This window comes from Sturnus vulgaris, chromosome 1, assembly GCF_052056855.1.
Source record: "Sturnus vulgaris isolate bStuVul1 chromosome 1, bStuVul1.hap1, whole genome shotgun sequence".
Lineage (NCBI taxonomy): Eukaryota > Metazoa > Chordata > Aves > Passeriformes > Sturnidae > Sturnus > Sturnus vulgaris.
This window is the reverse complement of record NC_142243.1, coordinates 40,545,914-40,565,377: the sequence shown is the minus strand read 5'-3', so window position 1 is coordinate 40,565,377 and position 19,464 is coordinate 40,545,914. Positions and strand designations below refer to the sequence as shown.

Genomic DNA, 19,464 nt, shown 5'->3' with positions numbered 1-19,464 from the left:
CATTGTTTGTTTAAATAGGAATTGAAAAGCCTATTGTATATGCTATCTCCAATACAGGAGACATGGTAGTAATATGTTCATAACAGTCAGTTGATTGGTATCTTTTGCTAAGATGTTGACACTAGTATTGTCTTGATGTGAAAGGTCAAAGGAAAAGCAAGATGTTGAAAGTACATGTCTGAAAGAGCAGTATGTATTAATATGAAGATGTGCTCCTAAATTTTTTTAAATGTTCTAGAATAGGAAAAAACCCACCTCAACATCTCTAGAAGTTATTTTAAGTGTTGGATATACACTTCAAAACAGAAGTTCCTTTTATGTTCCTGATACTTAATGGTGTAATTGAACATCAATTTCACCTTGATGTGTTATTTGCCACTTGAGGAAATATTGGCAACTCTTTCAAGGACAGAAAACTACTTACAGACTCTAAATGGAGGGTAATTTCTTGATGAAGTTAATAAGCTGAACCAGAAGATTATTTTGCCATTCATAAAACTGTCCTGCTATGAATCCCTGAAAAAAAAGAGGACTGTCATGTAATTTCTCTGCCTTGGCCTCGTGTTTTTCAAGTAGCTTCTTTCAGTGTTACAGATCAAGCTTGTACTTCTGAATTATTTGTTTCACAATTGAATTCTTAAACTGAATAAGAATATGATCTAATTTATCAGAGAAATGAGTCTAGCACTAGTTCCTTGACACCCTGGAAGGACAGAAAGGAAATGGTCGTATTAGTTCACTAAAGGTAATTTTGTCGAGTGCTTTTGGATTTCTATTTCTTAAACTCCTTGTCTTTAGATACTAAATTTGGGCAGTAGGTAATTTTTTTGTTTACTTGTGTCCTTTTAAACTTTCTTGAACAGGCCACAGAGCTGTGTATATTGGAGTTCACGTCCCACTTGGAAAGTCAGGCCGTCGACGGCATAGACATCGTGGGCACAGGCACCACAGAAGAAAAAAAGAAAAAGAAACTGATAGAGAGGATGGCCGAGAATCTCCATCATATGGTAAGAAGTTTGTTGTGCAAGTTCTTCATGTCTCCTGAAAATAAACTTGTGGTAGCTACTCTGTTAACAAATGTTATTTGTTCTGTGCTATTTCTTTTATTCTTGCTGTAATTAATGTCTTTGTGTACAATCAGACAAGGATTTTGTGGTTCTATTTTATCTAAGTCAGAAGCTATTGGACTTGGTCCAGCTGTCTGCATGAATGTTCAGCAGCCTGCACTGAATAGGTTAGACTAGAGCTTTGTAATGCTCTCCTGTAGCATGAAAATCTGTGTTATTTAAATTAGACACCTTTTTCAGATTGTGTAGTCGTGTATGCTTCTTCCTCTGATTTTTGAAACTAAGCATGTAGCTGTGAAAAGCAGCATTTGCCATGGTAATTTGATCAATGATCTTATTTTATTTAAATATTTGCTTCAGCCTTCCTGCTGTCTGCTAGTAAAGGAATTGTACTGTTTCATAAGTTTTTGGTTTGGATCACGAACTATCCCCCACCCCGACCTATTATCCTCAAGATATGACAATTTTGTCATATCATTCTCTGGAATGAAATTATTTATCAGTATGCTTAGCAGTTTTTCTTCAAGACCCTAAGTCTACTTTTATTCCTGACTGCCATGAATGGACAAATTATGGTGCAGTGTTTGAATTTGTGTGGACACCATGCTGTTCACGATTACCTTTGAATGACTAGCAGCATGGTCTACATGACGCCAGTACCTGAAACAAAGGAGTTTTCAAATGGAAATGCTTTGACAAATCTCCTTTGACCGTTCTCCTACAGTTCTTGGTTTCAACCATCTTCAAGGCTTCCCATTCCAAATACAATTTATTATAACTGATGTTATGTTTGTAGAATCTTGCTGTACAGTTTTTGAAGAAACAAGTGATTTTAAGTTGATAGAAATTCACTTCTCTGTTCTGGTTGTTTCTGTATACTCCATACACAGGGTTTGGCAGGATTTTGGGATGTCTTGGTTTTTGGGATGGAAATAATCTGCTGTGGACCTTAACTTGAGAATGAATGTTGTTTGCATTCAAGAACACATTTCAGAATTATGCTACTGGATGATGGTATATAACAGAACAAAAATGCTAAAGCAAAACTCAATTTGAAATGAACTTTGTTAGTAATTCAGATCTTGTGTTTAAATCTAAAAGACCATCTTCCTTCTACAGTAGAAGCCTACAATTGTATATTCATATCTAACAGCCGTGAAAGTGATGTTTCAGTGAACAAAGTTGAGTTTAATATGAGAAAATTAAAAAAAAATTAAAATTGAGATTTACCTAGATTTTCTGTCTCTGACCCTCCTTGAGATAACATTGCTATTAATATATTATTGAACCCTTATAAGATGAAAATTCACTTGAGTTGAAACAAGATCTTTGTATAAGTATTAAAAGTATCTCTAAAATCATGTGGTTTAATTGCTGGTTTTTTTAAGTTTTGCTTGTATTAATTGAAATCCAGTGCTTACTTGATCAATAAGGATAGTTTAATTTTCTAGCAAGTTATTGAGCCTATTCCACTAGGCATTATACTATGAGAAATTAAAATATTTTCTGGACACTTCAGCTACATTGTTTTCTACTTTCCTATGCTAATTTATATGTAGTGCTCCAACTATGCAATAAAAAAATTTTATCCTACATAAATAGCACCAGACCACAGGAATATCTGCTGCTTTAACAGTGAGCACCTGGCTGCTCACTGATGACTCTTGAACTACTGCTTGAGTAGCTAATCTGTAAGTAAAGCTGTTTGTTTCAACTTTTTCTTCTTTAGTGTCTTATGTCGTGATGGTATTAATAATTTTGTTCTCAAAAAGAAAACAAGGTTTCTAGTGTTTTAGTATATTAATTTCTACTTTTTTTTAAACCAAATTTGCTATTAATGTTAATTTTCATATTGGCAATTTATAGAAGAGGCAAAAACTGTCGGTTAATTTTCATAAATACAGATTTCCAAATGTTATTTTCAGAAACAGTGCAAAACTTTCAGAGAACCTCTTTTTTTAAAGACATATATATGCTTCTATAGTTCCTCTTACTTCTTAAAGAGATTGTTGTCTTGCATATTTCTAGTTGAGGACAGAAGATTTCACTGTTACGTAGTGTTTCTTGTTTCATAGAAGTAGGAATACTTCTAATTATTCAGTTTCTCCTTTTCTTCAGACACACCATCCCAACGAGTGCAGTTTATCTTGGGTACTGAAGATGATGATGAACACATTCCTCATGATCTCTTCACTGAAATGGATGAACTTTGCTTTAGGGATGGAGAAGAATATGAATGGAGAGAAACTGCTAGGTATGTTTGGAGTAGATTTTTTCAAGGTATAACTTATAGTAATTTTATTTCAAAGAATTGCAAACCAGATTTGGCTTAGAATCTTCACTATCTATAGGACTTGTTTACTCAATTCATGCTCAGCAAACCAAAACTTGAATTCTTCTTGTCCAGCTCTGAAAGAATCAATATTGTTTTCAAAAGACCCTCAGTCTTTCTGGTGATGTGTTATTTTCCCTAAAACTGATCATACAAAACATTTTGAAAGGTAGGAGTAGGCCAAGTTGTAAATACGGGTGTTCATCCATAGGGTGTGTCATTTGCAATCTCAGAAATCTCTTTGGTATATTATTGCCAGTATATTAGTATTTTTTTTTTCTCAAACAAAGAAAATTAGGTAGTATGTTTTTCATGGGTAGTATCTGGTCAGTTTTTAGCCAATTGCAAGCCTGAACGTTACAGGATTCCATGATGGTTTTTAACCCTTACTGGTGTAGTTGCTTACTTCTGTGTATACATTGTGATGAATTCTTCTGCATTCAGTACTTCCAGCTACTTTTGTTGCATGTTAGCTTCTGTAAAAACTCAATTTGCTTACTACCTGTGAGCGGGAATCAAGATCATTTTATAGTTTCATATGTCAGTATTGCCTAGTTCTTAAATATCTCAGCAGCCTTAGGAGACTTGAACATGCAATATTGCCTAGTTCTTAAATATCTCAGCAGCCTTAGGAGACTTGAACATGCTATATGGTATGTTTCGGACAGCTTTCTAATCCTAAAATACTACTGAAATCAAGATGCAAATCACATAATAAGGCAGACTGCCATATTATTCACAAGAACATGTGAATAGAGAGGTATTGGTCAAGCCCAAAGAAACAAAATGGTGTAAAAACTAAAACAGTTGAGTGTCGTTATTAAGGCCTGATAAAAATGTTAATCAGTTGGGCTGTCTGAGAAAATGAAAGCTGGTATGATTTCATGGGATTTTCTGTTCTGTGTCATGCCTAAGCCACATGGAAGAAAGGGATTGCTTGCAAATTTTCCTTCCAAGAGAAATTTCAATGTGTATATGTGAATGCATTTCAGGTGGCTGAAGTTTGAGGAGGATGTTGAAGATGGTGGTGATCGATGGAGCAAGCCTTATGTAGCAACTCTGTCTCTGCACAGTCTCTTTGAACTGCGGAGCTGTATTCTTAATGGGACGGTCATGTTGGACATGAGAGCAAACACACTTGATGAGATAGCAGGTTGCAGCAAAAATTTTTAAAAATATTTTATTCTCAAATTTTGATCTATAACTTGAAGTGTTTTGGTGATGTGTATATTTTTGAAAATACTGTGCTGAAGAAACAGGTACGTGCATGCTTGCTGCACTTTGATTGATCTGGTTGAGAGGAGCTGGTCCTACAAACTTAATTTACAAAAAGCAGCACTGGATGAGTAGGAGCGCCTTAGTACGTGTTTTAGGTTGAGGCCCAGAACTTGCCTTTATGTTCTAATCCCTAAATGTGTTCTCTGTCTTTGTTTCTACAGATGAATTGTAAATATCTGCCAGAACATTTTATGAGTTATTTGTGCACTTTAGTACCATAATTATTAATCATATTTTGGCTGATGTTAACTTGATGCCATTAGTGCAGTTGATTGTTGCACATCTGCTATTTTTTTCACCTTTATAAGAGGTGAGCAGAAATAAATTTTATACATGTTGTTTGACCTACTGTGTTGAGTGTCCTCACTAGTCACGTGGTCATTGTGGATACTATACAGGCAACTTTAAAGACTTTCATATATATATATATGTATAAAAAATAGATATAGATATATAGATGCACATATATATACACATTATATATGTCTGCTTGCTCTAAATGCCTTTGGATTAGTTCTACATAATTTTCCTGGTATCTCTTGCTACAGGTACCACACAGTGGAGTGCCTTCTCAGGAATCATATTAGACTTAGGGTTGACCAACGTGTGCATGAAGGACAAGGTGTTTTGGCCTTAAAAACTTTGGCAGTACTTGAAATGTTCTCTTGTTTTGAAATCCTTGAAATTCACTCAGGAAATTGGTATTCCCGTCCTCTTTTTCTGATTTACTGAGCAAGAGCATTCAATTCATCATTTGTAAATGTAATGTTTTGGTTAACAATTTTATTTTTAGTAATTGAATTTATTGATAATCTTTATACATAAGGAAAGTAGTTGCTTAATTCTGTGTAACCAGCATTCTGAGTAGCGGGTATGATTGGAACTAAGATGCCTTAAGAGATTGTGTGAATTTGTTTCAAGTTAATTTTAGGTGCCATTGTGAAGTATGTGGGTTAGCAGTGCTTGGTATACAAATGTGTTGTCTTGTTTCCAGGAGCCAGGAATACCCAGTAGGTAATATTATGTCTTACTCATAACAGGAGAGACAGGGTGGCAGATTTCCTTTTGAGAACCTGTAACAAGTGGCTGTGTCTTACCAGTGGTCTCAGAAAGAAGCTGCACTGTACTGACAGACACTTTGCTGCATGTTGTTCTTTTTGTAAGGACTGAGCCCTGTCCTGAGCCCTATCATTTTTCATTGTGAGGAGTTCTATGCAATTTCAGTTTAACAATGCAGTTAAGTCTTGATACGTTAGTTAAAACTGGGAAAATATATTTTAAAAATTGACATGTAGGTTTGTGTTGCTTTGTGCAGGTTGAGGTCTTCAATGGATTTATTTTCGTTTTTTATTATTTAAAAAAAATGGACCCCTAAGAAACCACAGCAGATATTTTCCCTGATAGGTAGGCTTTCTTTCCTGGTGTGAGCATACTGGTGAGATTCCCTTTTGAAACTTAATGTTGTTTGACAGATGAGTAGTTAGTTTTAGATGATATACCTAAATTTTGTATCATACTTCTTTTCTAAAGCATGTAAATTACATAAAGTTCGGTAGAGAGTCTCAGGAGCTTAGAGCATCTGAAGATGATGGTTGTGTAATTCATCTCATTCTATAGCAACTTTCTCTTTTATATAGTTGTATATACTTGGAAAAGTAGGGAACACCAGGTTAAGACTGTCATAAGTCTGTTTTCCATTGTGCTTGTCTTTGTGCACTCACTCCTAGTGTAGGTTTGTTGAATACAAGAAATATTTTTTTTGAAAGTGAGTTTCCATTGAAAGTTGAAGTAAATGGCTATAAATTATAAGGTACTAAGTAATTTATTTCTTGAAATAATGCTTCTAATTAATACTCTCTCTTGGATCTGCATGTTGTGCTTTTCTTTTTCTCACATGTGCTTGTTTAGTGACACCTTTGAAAATTTCCTGTGGATTCTTGAAGATGGTTTTGATAAAGAGAAGACTTTTAAATAGATTTTTATATTCTTTTATTATTTGATGCAACTACAGTGCTTGAGTGAGGTGAAAGAGAGATTTGATAGCTACCTATATAATTTTCTTCTTTCTTCTTTTCTTATTATTATGTAGATATGGTTTTGGACAGCATGATTGCCTCTGGCCAGCTGGATGAATCCATAAGAGAGAATGTGAGAGAAGCTCTTCTAAAGAGACATCATCATCAGAACGAGAAAAAATTCAGCAGTCGGATCCCTCTAGTTCGGTCTTTCGCAGATATAGGCAAGAAACATTCTGACCCTCTCTTGCTTGAACGAAATGGTGAGATAAGTTGTAGCGTCCAGTTCATACTAACCTGCTAAATGATATTCTCACTGGGAGATGAAGGAAAGGTCAGCTGGTAATAACAGATAAGTGTTTCCTTCTTAGTGAGCAAAGAACTAACAATAAGAGTGTGTGTGATATGTAGCTGTGGATGATATATTTTTAATTTACTCAAATATTTTACTCCTGCCTGTATACCATAGCATGCATTGTTATTTTGAAGTATAGTAGAAGACCTACATCGATCTTAATGCTTTTTTAGTATATGCTTAAATAAAAAGTGCAATGTTTGAGGAATTTCAGCATTGTGGCAACACTTACATGTGTCAGATGGATCCTACTTGGCTTTTACAGTCTTTGCACAAGAAATTTAGTGATCAATTACTGTGTTTTAACCCAGTGTTATGTTCATTTGACAAGAAGTTTCCTATGCCAATGGTGAAAGTAGTACTGTTAGCTAGGATACTGTTTATTTTTTATCTTGTTTTGTAGAGAAGGGTCTAACAGGAACCCAAACCCAAGAAAGGCATTAGTAATGTTCTTAGAAGCTGCACTGTATCTGTTTTTGAACCAGTTCTTGAAAATGTATACTAAGCAGCCAGTCCCAAATGCCAAATAGCAATATGTACTACGGAGCAGCTTACTTGTATTCTTGTGTTTTTATGGGGCTTCTATTTTCATTTTTGTTCTTTATTTTCATTTGCCTTGCATTAAGTAAGACACGTAGAATTTCAAATGAAATTTTTTACTCTGAAAACTTAATTCTGATTTCATGGATCAGTCCTTGAGATGAACTTCCTTTTCTGTCTCAAAAGATGCCTCATTGCTTAGAATATGTTTCACTTAGTTAAGTGCTTGTAAGGAGCTACATGTGCTGGAGTATTCTCCAGTGAATGCCAGAGCTTGCTCATAGTTTTTGTTAGCCAGTGAATATATGATATATGCTTAAATATTTCTCTAATAGTTTCAGATTTATTTTTTCAAGAATGAAAATGCAGCCAGTTTATCTAAGAGCATAATGTCATGTGTAACTCCTGACTTCCATGTTTTGTTCAGCGAACATGAAAATTTTACACACACACGCTTGGTTTTGCCCATCCTTGAACACCTTTATCCCCAGGTATAATTCTGCAAATTTGAGATCTCATTCTTGGCAGTTACCTTTCATGTATGACTTCCATTTTTTAGAGCATTTTATTCTTAATACTCTTTCTAGAAGAGATTATGGGATGTATGCTGAAACAGGAAATCAGTATAATATGATGAACTCCTTGTCAGCATATACGGATTTACTTTTCTCTTTATTATGCTTTGATAACCCTCGAATAAGCTGGTAAACCTAACATGCATTTGTGCATATTAGTTCTTAGGCCCCTTGGGGAGGTGTGTGTGTTAGGACATCTCATGTTCATGATTTATCACAGGTATACTTATGGAAGTTAGTTATTACTATAGTGATTATTATAGGCAAAATCAATCAAATCTGCTCTGTTGGTCCTATTTTCTTTACTGCTCTGCAGTTTTGATGTTTTAATAGTTGAGTTTTGAGGCTTTTGTTCTTAAATGAGGTTTGTATCTGTAGGATCCATTCTTCCATTGTTTGGAGGGAGGGGAATGTATGTGAGCTTTACCTAGGTCTGCTTTCTGCATCTCCTTCTTGTTAATTATTCTGGGGCTGTTCAACTTACTGGTGTCTGTAGTGCTTGGTATAAATGTGAGAGTAAATGTGTCTAGTTTGCTGTTTCCTTGCTTGATGGCATGGTACATGAAACCAGCATGTTTTGGATTTCAGGGATTGTAGGAGAAGCCATCAGTAATGTTTTCAAGGAGACTGGTCATCCCAGGAAAAGTGTTTGTGGCAAATGGGAGAAATGGTATCACTAAACCTTTTAATGGAAGCACTAATATGAATATAAATAGTCTCTCTTCCTGCTTAAGGAAGAACTGAAATCCATTACAAACTCCAGTCTGAAGGAACCATCACAAGACTGTGTTCTCTTCATATGAAATTAGTGGGACATGGAAACTAGAGCAACAAAAGTAACAAGGGATTTTGGAGAAATGTTTGATTTTAGGCATATGGGGCTACTGGTAAGTCACAGCAAGAAGATATGGAGAAGGAAATTTTTGTGCCCTCTTCAAAAATATACATTAGACTACAGCTTCCTGGGAAAATTCTCAGTAAAACAAGACTTTTATTGGATGACTGTTGCATTTAACACATTTAGATATGTTTGGTCATGATCACTTTTTAAACATTAATAATTCTTTTTATATAATGGATAGTTAACCGAAGTCTTGTGATGTTTTGGTTGCTAATGATTTTTTAGTTTCTTTTTTGGATGGATTAACAGCAGCTGCTGTGCAGTTTGGAATAAGGAATTCTAAAAACGTTGACGAGTCAGTTTGAAGAGATGACATTTTTTTGTTAACAGATCTTATTCTGACTTAAGATATCTTCTCCCTCAGATCTTCAGCATTCTGATTAGTACTCCTTAGTAATTTCTGACTTTCCTAATGCCTGGTATCAGATTTGCTCTTTTATCTTACTTGCATGAGTATGACACTTTGGCCCATAAAGCTTGCAATTTACAATGTAAATTGTTAATGCATATTTGTATCTGTGTGGGTTTGGTTTGGTTTGTTTTAATTTAATATAATATATCCCTTTTGTAAGCCTCATGGTGTTCCATTTGTTTTATCTCAGGGGAAGGCCTTTCAGCCTCCCGCCACTCTTTGCGAACAGGTCTCTCTGCCTCAAATCTTTCCCTGAGAGGAGACAGCCGTTTGTCGGTTCTTCTCAGTTACCTTCTTCCTTCTTCAAGAGCTGGGACCCCGGCAGCCTCAAGGTGTACAACCCCCGTAACCACCCCTCAAAACACACCACCCTCCAGCCCTACCTGCAGGCTCCCGCCAACCACAAGTGCCCAGCCAAGCCCACTTCAGGGCAAGGAATTGCTGGTGTCACCTGCCAGTGATGATATTCCTTCAGTAGTAATCCACCCACCTGAGGAGGACTTAGAAGTGCAGGAAAGCCAGGAAAAGAAGACAGAGGAAAATATTGGCAAAACACCAGGCAACTATTGAAATTTAAGCTGTCGATGTGTGATGCTCTCTGCATCTGGATCACTTGCATTGCAATGTTTTTGGCACAAAGAATATGATAACTTTTACCTCTGCCTGCATGTTTATTTCTTCTCAGTTGTGACTGTCTTCTTGTTTGGCATTTTTTAACTTTTTAGCTTTTAACTAAAGCCAGCAAAAAATTCTTTAATTAACATTCATTTGTGTAATTAAAAAGGAATATGGTTTTAAAATCTAATATATAAGCAAAATGTCAAAAATGGTGGCCTTTTCCTTTCACTCACCTACAGTCCATAGCAGGTTTTGCTTTGGTTTTATCAGTGGTTGAGTTAATGTTTCAAACCAGTGTGTGATATCCTGAGATAGGTACTGCTGAAACCATGGTAAAGTATTGCAGGTGAATATGAAGAGAATTAGGAAGAATACAGTTATCAGTGGCATTCACAGTTTAGTTGTATCATGAAGCCTTCAAGCATTTTTATTTTTGCTTTTGTGCTTTTTAAAACCATGACAGTTAAAACCAGCAGTAGTTAACTAATTAAATAGTTCAGTTCACCTGCATCTGTGTCCAATAGTTCTCCATTACTACACTGCTTTTGCACAGACACTCCATTAGTGTTTTGTTGTGTTTAGTATGCAAAATTGAAGACAGTATTTAGGAGCTTGTAATTGTAGGCCAGAGCTCAGCAATTTATTACTTTGTTATCTGCAAAGCTATTCTTCTTTATATGTAAAAAAGTATGTAGGTGTATAGATAAGTTGAAAGTAACTGTTAGAACTTTCCATCCTTTCTTGAGATTTTTTTTAGTAAAAGTTTTGTAACTTTTGAATTCTGCAATAATCCTGTTGTACTTGCTTTACTTTTGCAAAATTACCACATATTTAGAAACTTCACAATTCTTTTTGGCAGATTGTGTTTTTAAGGGGAGATCACCTTTCTTTTTGGTCTTCTGGCTCTTCCTCCCCTGCCTTTTGTTTTTCCAAAATCTAGCTTGTAGGTTTGACTGCTTTAGGCAGTGTGTGTTGGGGGTGGGGGATCTCCCTCACTGCTTCCATCATTTGAGGCTTTGGTTGGTTTCTTCCTCACTTGTTTAATAAATAAGACCACACTGTTGTATATAGCAGTGAAAATGTGCTGACAGAGAAGAGGCTGTGGTTATCTGCCTTTTCACATTGGCAGCCAAGTCACTGAAAAGGAAAGAAACTACGTCATAGTTTCTTATCTTCAGTTGAAGTATAGAGGCCTCATCATGACTTAAATTTGGAAAAGCAAACACAAATCCCTTTTCCTGACTTCCTTATGGGAAATTAAGAGAATTCACATGATGATAATTCTGTCACAGGTCATCTTCCAAATGTGCTTAGAAATCAGAAGTAAAATAATAGCTGTAATTTTTTTTCAGTTCTCATTTCTCTGACAGGAACGACAGCATGCCAAACACAAGATCTTTAGAATCCAGGAGAAGGCAAATAAACGAAGATCAAGTACATGATGCTATTATTCTCATCACTGATAAGGCTTTCCACTAGAACCCCCAAGTCATGTTCAAATCGCTTTTGTTCCTCATGTGGATGTTTTTCTTAAAGGAAAAAATCTGAAAGGGATGATTTCCCAGTTAATCCATAAGTCTTTCCAGAGAATGAGAACACCAACAACGAAGATATTTTTGTTTTCTGGAGTTTTCCCCCCTTTTCTAGTTCAAGAAATCATCTGACCACAGAAAGACACGTTTTTTCCTTAGAGGTGGTTTTGAAGACATTCTCAGACTATGACTTCAGGGCTACAACTGGGCCAACCTTGGGAGAAAAGAGTCAAAAGAAAACCTTGACAAGGAAGTCAACTTCCTGGTATTAATTAAGGGAAAAAACCCCAATCTTCCTGGTCCATTCCAGTATAGGTTATGGTCTGTATCACCTCTCTAGTAATTCAGAATATTGCAGTCTGAATACATTTTACACGTCCGTATGATTGAGTTTGGTTTGCCTCCTGTGAGCATGAGGAACTCTGTTAGTTTTCTAATAAGTGGCTTTTTTTCTGTTTACATTCCTCTCTCATTTGCCTTGTGTTATTCAGACATTTATTTTTTAGTTTTCATAAATAGCTGGAAGGTTACTGAACTTAATGTGAGTTAATGTAAAAGGAGGGAAAAGAGACACACCTTTTGGTCTACCATTTAATTTTGATCAGCCAGTCATCAGTTCATAGTAAGTCAACCAAAGGCTTCTCTTAGTAATGTTTTTTAATTTTGTCATCAGTTGAGGAGAAATATTTGTTTTCCCATCTTTGAACTGTTGAATAATGAATTCCATAGGCAGGGCTGGGATGTGAGCTGTGTGTGTCACAGCTAAAAATTAACACTGTTAATTCACCAGCATCACTGAGGTTTCATAATGTCTGTGACCAACAGCAGAGAAGTCTGTTTTAAGAGGTCTTTTGGTCCACTGATAAATGTACTTTAAAACTGAGCAAAATAACATTTACTCTTACAGTAATTGCTTCCTGAAATTTTTTTTCCAGAAAAGTTTGTATATTTGCTCTCTAATAGTAATTTGAACTTTTTTTTTTTTTTTGCATTAGAGCTTCATTGGGATTTAGTTTTAAAAATGGATTTTAATTTCTTCAAATACAAATAGAGTAAACTTCGTATTTAGAAGGTTTATATTACATAAGTTTTGCCTTTCTAAATACAATTATTTTGGAATAATCATGCTTAGATGTTGAACTCATATAGTATTCATTATATATTACTCATCTTTTTATATGAAACAGATGTGAGACAAATGTATGTAGTCTTCTTGCTTTCTTTTTTCTGTAGATAATTTAATTAGATTTTTGTGATCACAGTTTTAAGTGTAGTTGGCTAGAAAAAGCACATGATCTTTAGCGAAGGTGTAATTATAAGTACCTTAACTTGAGTTTGTGGGGTTTTATTCCAAATTACTCAAGACTCACTCCACTGTAGTCTTTTGGAGGAGACAAGTGGTCCATCTGCCTAACTAACATCAGGAAGAGTGCTGTGTTTTTAAGGATCCCCTCGGTAGCTTTTTAACAATGAGTTTGTCTGTCTTACAATCTGAAAAGTACTATTAGGTAGTTGTTCTTGAGTTTGCATCTACTGACCTGGAGAAGAGAGTTATTTTATTAAAGTGAAATTGGAATAGAAGTGTTTCACTATTAGAGAAGATCATTCCTTTGTTCAGAGTTTCTCTATAAATATCAGACTGATGAGTATGTGTAATAAAGTGCAGTCTCATATGGAAATGCTTGCTCAGGTCTGCAAAGCTGTGGGAAGTATTGTCTTGTGAGAGCAGCAGTCTGTCCAACTGCAAGGCCAACAGAAAGGAAAGCTATTCACACATGGTTTAGGATCAGACAAATGTTCCTGTATCAGTGCCAAAACTTGTGAGCCTTAACTGGGACTGGTGAAATTTTGAAGGCAAACCCTTTAGAAGAGTCAGTATCACTTTGGCACTGAAATAATAAATATTTCTGCTAATATGTAGAATCCTTATTCTGTCTTTCTTCACTGTCTCTTCACTTCTTATTCTAGTTTCTGCTTACTCTTGCTCACACTGCTTTTCCAGAAAATGCCAAATGATGCATTATGGCTCATCTTTCATCAGTTGAAAAACGTTTTAAGTTACCTGTATTGTGACAGAGAAGGGGAAAAAGTGAAGGAGTTTATATGTCTAAACTTTTATATTATGCTGCGCTTTTGCAACAACTGCTTAATATTTCTTGAACTCCTAAGCAGTTAAATACTTTGACCAGCTGATTTTGTCAGTAGTTGGTGATAGGATTCTTATGAATAACATAAATCTTGGAGCAGAAGAGTAGAATGTGTTTTTTGTTGTTGGGTTTTTTTTGTTGTTGTTGTGTTTGTGCACTGCTTGTGCATGTTAGGATTTATGAAGGAAATGACAGCCTATTAATTTGATCTGATTTTTGCTTTAGGAAAAATTACCCACACCACTTACATCCCTTATGAACTGTAAAAATGAAAAGTAGTGGTAAAGGCTTGGACCTGCATGTTTTTGTTGATATGATGATTTTTTGGAAGAGTTTTTTGGAAACAAATATGGGGATAATATAGTGAAAAAATATATATAAATAAATATATATAAATATATAGTGGAAATAAAGTGAATTTGGTCATCATTTGAAATGCTAAAAGAATGTCACAATTAAGAAATTACAAACATGGAGGTATGCAAGTAGTTATGTGGCAATAGTTGTAATAGATTAGTACCCCAAAGGGCCAGAGAGGCCTTCATTTGTATCTTGACTAAGAGATGCTTGACCTAAATGCAAACTTTCTCCATGTAATACAATATTTAGGCTTCAGTCTTTTATCTAGATGTGGTTTTGAAGGCATGTGAGAGCATGTTCTGTCACCACAGCTCAAAGGTCTAGTGTAGACAAGCAAGCAGGCCAAATGCACTTCTTCTGCATGTTAAACTGAGCAAGTAAAAGCTGTGTAATTCAGAAGGTGGGATTTGGGCTTGGTTATGCATGCCTAGACCAGCTTTTAAATGTTAATTGGGTAGAGAGACCAATGATGCAACATGGAATTCAGTGTGTGTGAATGCTTGGGTTACTTGCCTCTTGCACCCTTTACTGAACCTGCAATTCAGTGCTGCTGGCAGTGTAGCAAGATACATAACACAGTTTTGTTTTGGTACAAGTGTTAGAGGGAAGCTGTATGTTGACCTTGAAAAACTTAATGTGTGCCTCTTCAGCTCAAGTGTATATTCCATATAGGGTGCATAAATAGTGTGAGCTTTGGTCTGTTGATTGAAAACATGGTTTGCAAGCTATCCTTCATGTAGTACACTACTTACTTTTGCAGCTTAGTTAACTTAGTTGACTACATTCCTTGTAGTTGTAGCCTGAGGCTTGCTGACACACTTTTTACAATTGCAGTAGCTACTACACAGCAGATTAGAAGTGTTTGCATTTGGTGTCCGAGGACTTCTTAGTATGGTGAAGATGCTATATACTAACTACTGAATCAGTTATTATTAAAATGCCAGCAGTTATTTTTTCTGTGATTAACGTAGCTGATGTTTTCTGGTGACTGTTCTGCAAATGGCCATCATTTGGGGCAATACTTAATTTTTTTAATTATGTCATTTTTTTGACAATACAGTGACTTGTTAATGTTGCATTTATGATACTAATGTAGGGCACTTACTGAATAATGTGCACTTTTGCATTAAGCAAGCTGCCACATTGAGTTTTGGTAGTGTTGCACACTTAGTTAATTTCCTGCACCATTTTGAACTTAATCTCTTTTGTTTTAATTTAGGGCTATTGGCATCTCCACAGTCAGCACCTGGAAATTTAGACACCGGGAAAAGTGGGGATGTGAAAGGTACTGGGACAGGAGGAAGCAGAGAAAACAGCACCGTTGATTTTAGTAAGGTAAGTAACATTAAATGTCTCAGTGTTTAGTATCATTTAACTATGTAAAAAAAACTGCTGGTTGTAACTTCCCCCTTAGTTACATCTGAGATGTGTACCAGTGTACACATAAAATAGGTACTGAGAGATAACTTGTCACAATATGATCTAGGCAAAATGTGTCACATGTGTTGAAATTCTTCCCAGTGTGAACTGTTTGATGATCTTCTCAGTATTTTGGTAACATGAGTGCAGCTGCTGTTCTTTCTCATGCAGATGGAGATATTTTCACATCTGCTGCTAAGGCTCTTAGGAAAGCAGTTTCGTACATTGTGTTGTAACTTATTTTTCTATAACTTTTTGTTGGTTCCTCTTTTTTTTTTTTTTTTTTACAAAGAGGGCTTTTAAGGAGGATTTGCTTTATATATATAGTGGTTTTCCTCTACAATAGTTCTTGTACATCTTAATAATTAGAAACATATGATGCCACTTTCTGAAAGAAACTTGTAAAACGTCTATTGTAAATCTCTTCTATTTCTTTCATAATCTAAATTTGCTGGGCAAGTTCCATTGTGGCTGTTACTATGAAGTTCAGTCAGAAGTGTCATCTATACTGTGAAACATTGTAAGAAAATTGTTTTGCCAAGTTAAATAGTTTTGTTTAAGGAAAGTTAACTTACACTGTAGTTCTGATCTAATCATGGCAGGTGCCATATATTCCTGCTCCTGTGTCACAGTTTTTATATATTTGCTTGGCCTGTCCTTGTGTACACCTGCCTTGTCTCCTGTTGGACAGGAGTCAGCCTCCTGGCACTGTAGTTGTGGCACACTTGGTGTGGGACTCAAGAGGCCATCTGTAAGTTCTCTAGCCAGCAATGTCACTGGTGCTTGTGTGTGTGTGTGTATGTGAACACAGAGTTCATGTGCTGTACCATTTTCTAATGCACTTTCATAATTATGTATAGAAATAAAAGTGAAGATTTTCAGCCATCATATTCTTTATGAATGAAAATCTAAAGATATTAATTATTTTTCAAAATTATGACGTACTTGAAATACACAGCTGTGAAATAACTTACTGCATTCTAGAAACCATGTGTATTTACATGAACTCTCCTTACTTAATTGTGCATAGATTTTGTTAATATATGTCCTATCACAGAATGTTTGTCATGATAATATTAGAAAGGTGATTATGCAGTTTGGAGTCTTCTAGAATATACTAGGTGTTAGTAATTCTAACTTATAGAAAATAGTTTATTATTATTTGGCTGGTTGGCTGACGTTTTCTAAATGTGTTTGTCTTTTCTGTATTGTGGGGTATTTAATTTGCTTTTCAAATTTTTCTTTGTAGCATAAATGTCTAGTAAATTCTGATAAACATAATAATGGAATTTCTACTAAGAAATGTAAGGGAATAAACACTTGTTTCATCTTTGTATGAATAGGTTGATATGAACTTCATGAGGAAAATTCCTTCAGGAGCAGAAGCATCAAATGTGTTAGTGGGAGAAGTAGATTTTTTAGAAAGACCTATTATTGCTTTTGTGAGGCTCTCCCCTGCAGTGCTTCTCTCGGGTCTCACAGAGGTTCCAGTCCCTACACGGTAAATAAACGCCTGGAAAGTCTGGCTTTACTTATGCAATAAGATAATAATATTTAAGATCTCAAATTGCTGTAGATTTTTATGTATACTGTATTAAGCTAAAGAAATGTAGAGTTTTGTTTAACATTGTCAGTCATTTGCTGCAAAATTTTAAGGCATGAGATCTGTTACAAAATGCTCTGGATGCATAATGTATCTATATATCTATATCTATACACACATACATATATACATCTATATACACATAAACATGCTGCCTTAAGCAAGTGCAGGAGTTGAAACTGATAGCTGATTTGGAGTAAAAGCAATGAGTCTTCCAAGTTTGTGTTGATATTTTAAAGATGACCATGAATATAGTTATAGTTCCCTTCTGTTTGACACAGCTTGTCAATGGGGAAGAGCACACTAAGTCTGAGGGTCTGTCTAATCTGAACATATGCTTTTCTATACAAATGTTCTCCATGTGATTGACTCAGGCAGTCAAAAACCAATTTTTTATTGTATGTCTAAATCTACATGATTGACATTGGAGTAGTCAATCTGCAGCTAATACATGGAAGCAGTTTTCAGTCTGCAATGTTCTATGCAACCTGGTGCAGTCACCCCTGCTCCCCCAAACCCAAGGATCTCGCCAGTGTACTGTGGATATGTTTACCACAGGTGTTCAAAATATCAAAATACAGGTCTCATGATGAAGGTATAAGATAATTTCATCAATCATCATGGATGACACTTCATTTTCTGTGTACATTGATGCATTGGGCTGTTCCGTGGTGTTTGGCATTTGTACATTTATGTTTTTGGTGGGTGTTTAATGTTTTAAAATGATCAAAGTGTTTGTTTATCTTTGTGATTTTTAGGTTGTGTACTCTTTTGAAGGGTAAAAGTACATATATGTGAGAAAATTTCTGCATACCGATTACTATATTACTGTAGCTAAAATTATTCTGTCCTAAGTTTTTCAGAATGGTGTAGACTTTCAGATCTGGAATAGAATACTTGCATTCTGAAGATGCATTCTCAGTTTCAGTTAGGGTAGTAAACTTGCAAATGAGACAGAAGTGAGCTTTTTGTAGTATGAGTTGAAAGAAGGCACTACTTTTTTCAGATGTGTTGTGCTTGGGAACGTCATTTTCATGGAATATAGGAAGAAGGTTGTGAAACAAATTACTGAGGTTCACTCTTTGGTTTGTATCCTTTTGAATTTATAACATGCTATTCCTGTTTAAGGTTTGGGTGAGTTTTATGTTAGGCACTGTTACTGCACAAGGATCTGCTAACATGTGTTGTGACCCAACCCCCAGATTGAATCAGCTTCCCAGAATGTCACTTACTTTTTCAGATGTTCAAATATCCAAGTTCTCCTCCTTTCCACTGACACAAGACCAGGATTTGACTATATGAGTATGCCCAAGTATATTGCAAGAAGTACATTAGGTGCATCCTATTGTGCCATGCCCAGTCACAGCAGGTGAGGGGTTTGACTCCCATGAAAAGGTGATCATCAGGGAGCATAGGACAGGTCATAGAGCTCCTAGGCTGCCACTTTTAAGGGATCTTTGCTACTGGGAATGTCAGAAAGGCTTAGAATCCTGAGGAAATATTCACTGAGCTCTAGTCTGTGGATTTCTACAATGTTTAAGGCATTGTAAGAAGTTCAAGAATTAGGCTTAATTAAGATATCTGAGTAATTTTGGCTCAGGATTTGAGGTCCTTCCAGTAATGACTTCAAGCTGAACCTTTTCAGAGTGTTGCAGCTGTCTTTTAAGATCTGAAGTGTTGAAAATGCCATTTTTACTTCACCACTAAATTTTCTTTAAACATTAATTTGAAAGACCCCCTCTGAGTGTATGGAAATGAGTCAGCCATACTCATCTGTATTACTTTCTCCACAGGTTTTTGTTTTTGTTGCTGGGACCCGCAGGAAAAGCTCCACAGTACCATGAAATTGGACGATCAATAGCAACACTTATGACAGATGATGTGAGTGATCTGTTTTAAACGCTTGTAGTAAAAGTCTAGAATGATGTATTTACCAACTGATTTCAGGAAGTGACTTGGAGTAGTAAGTTAAAGAAAAATCCCACAAACTGGTTAAATGAAGAGCTGTATACTTTTTGTGTTAATGAAGTAGGTAATGGTAAATTAACTTTCCTTCTTACCTGTCTTGAAGAAATCCTAAATGTATTTCTGAAAAAAAAAAAAAAGGCTTTGGTGTATAGATTTCATTTTTGTATTAAATTGGTTAACAGAACTATTAAATAGAACTGCATATGATATGAGTCACTGTATGTCAGAAAGGACAGAAGCAGCTGTGCAAGTGCTCAGGACACAGTTTTAAAAATGTATGCAATTGAGTCATCATAGTTTGTTTTTTTTTTTAACCTAAGCAAGGTAAAATAAATAAAATTA

The 19,464-nt window shown here is 35.6% G+C and overlaps 1 protein-coding gene across 9 annotated transcripts in view; it reads left to right on the top strand.

Annotated features, from left to right (window-relative positions):
* SLC4A7 (solute carrier family 4 member 7) overlaps positions 1-19,464 on the top strand; it is a 92,495-nt gene that overhangs the window by 45,060 nt on the left and 27,971 nt on the right. For 2 of the 9 annotated variants that reach the window (XM_088164342.1, XM_088164344.1), the window contains exons 3-10: positions 864-1,007; positions 3,186-3,321; positions 4,392-4,552; positions 6,767-6,955; positions 15,352-15,467; positions 16,243-16,302; positions 16,895-17,052; positions 18,948-19,035. In XM_088164342.1, coding sequence (XP_088020468.1) covers positions 864-1,007; positions 3,186-3,321; positions 4,392-4,552; positions 6,767-6,955; positions 15,352-15,467; positions 16,243-16,302; positions 16,895-17,052; positions 18,948-19,035 — 1,052 coding nt within the window. Of the gene's footprint in view, positions 1-863; positions 1,008-3,185; positions 3,322-4,391; positions 4,553-4,844; positions 4,988-6,766; positions 6,956-9,665; positions 10,035-15,351; positions 15,468-16,242; positions 16,303-16,894; positions 17,053-18,947; positions 19,036-19,464 lie in introns of those variants that run through there. The other 7 variants (XM_088164365.1, XM_088164382.1, XM_088164353.1 and 4 more) reach the window with 5 other exon arrangements.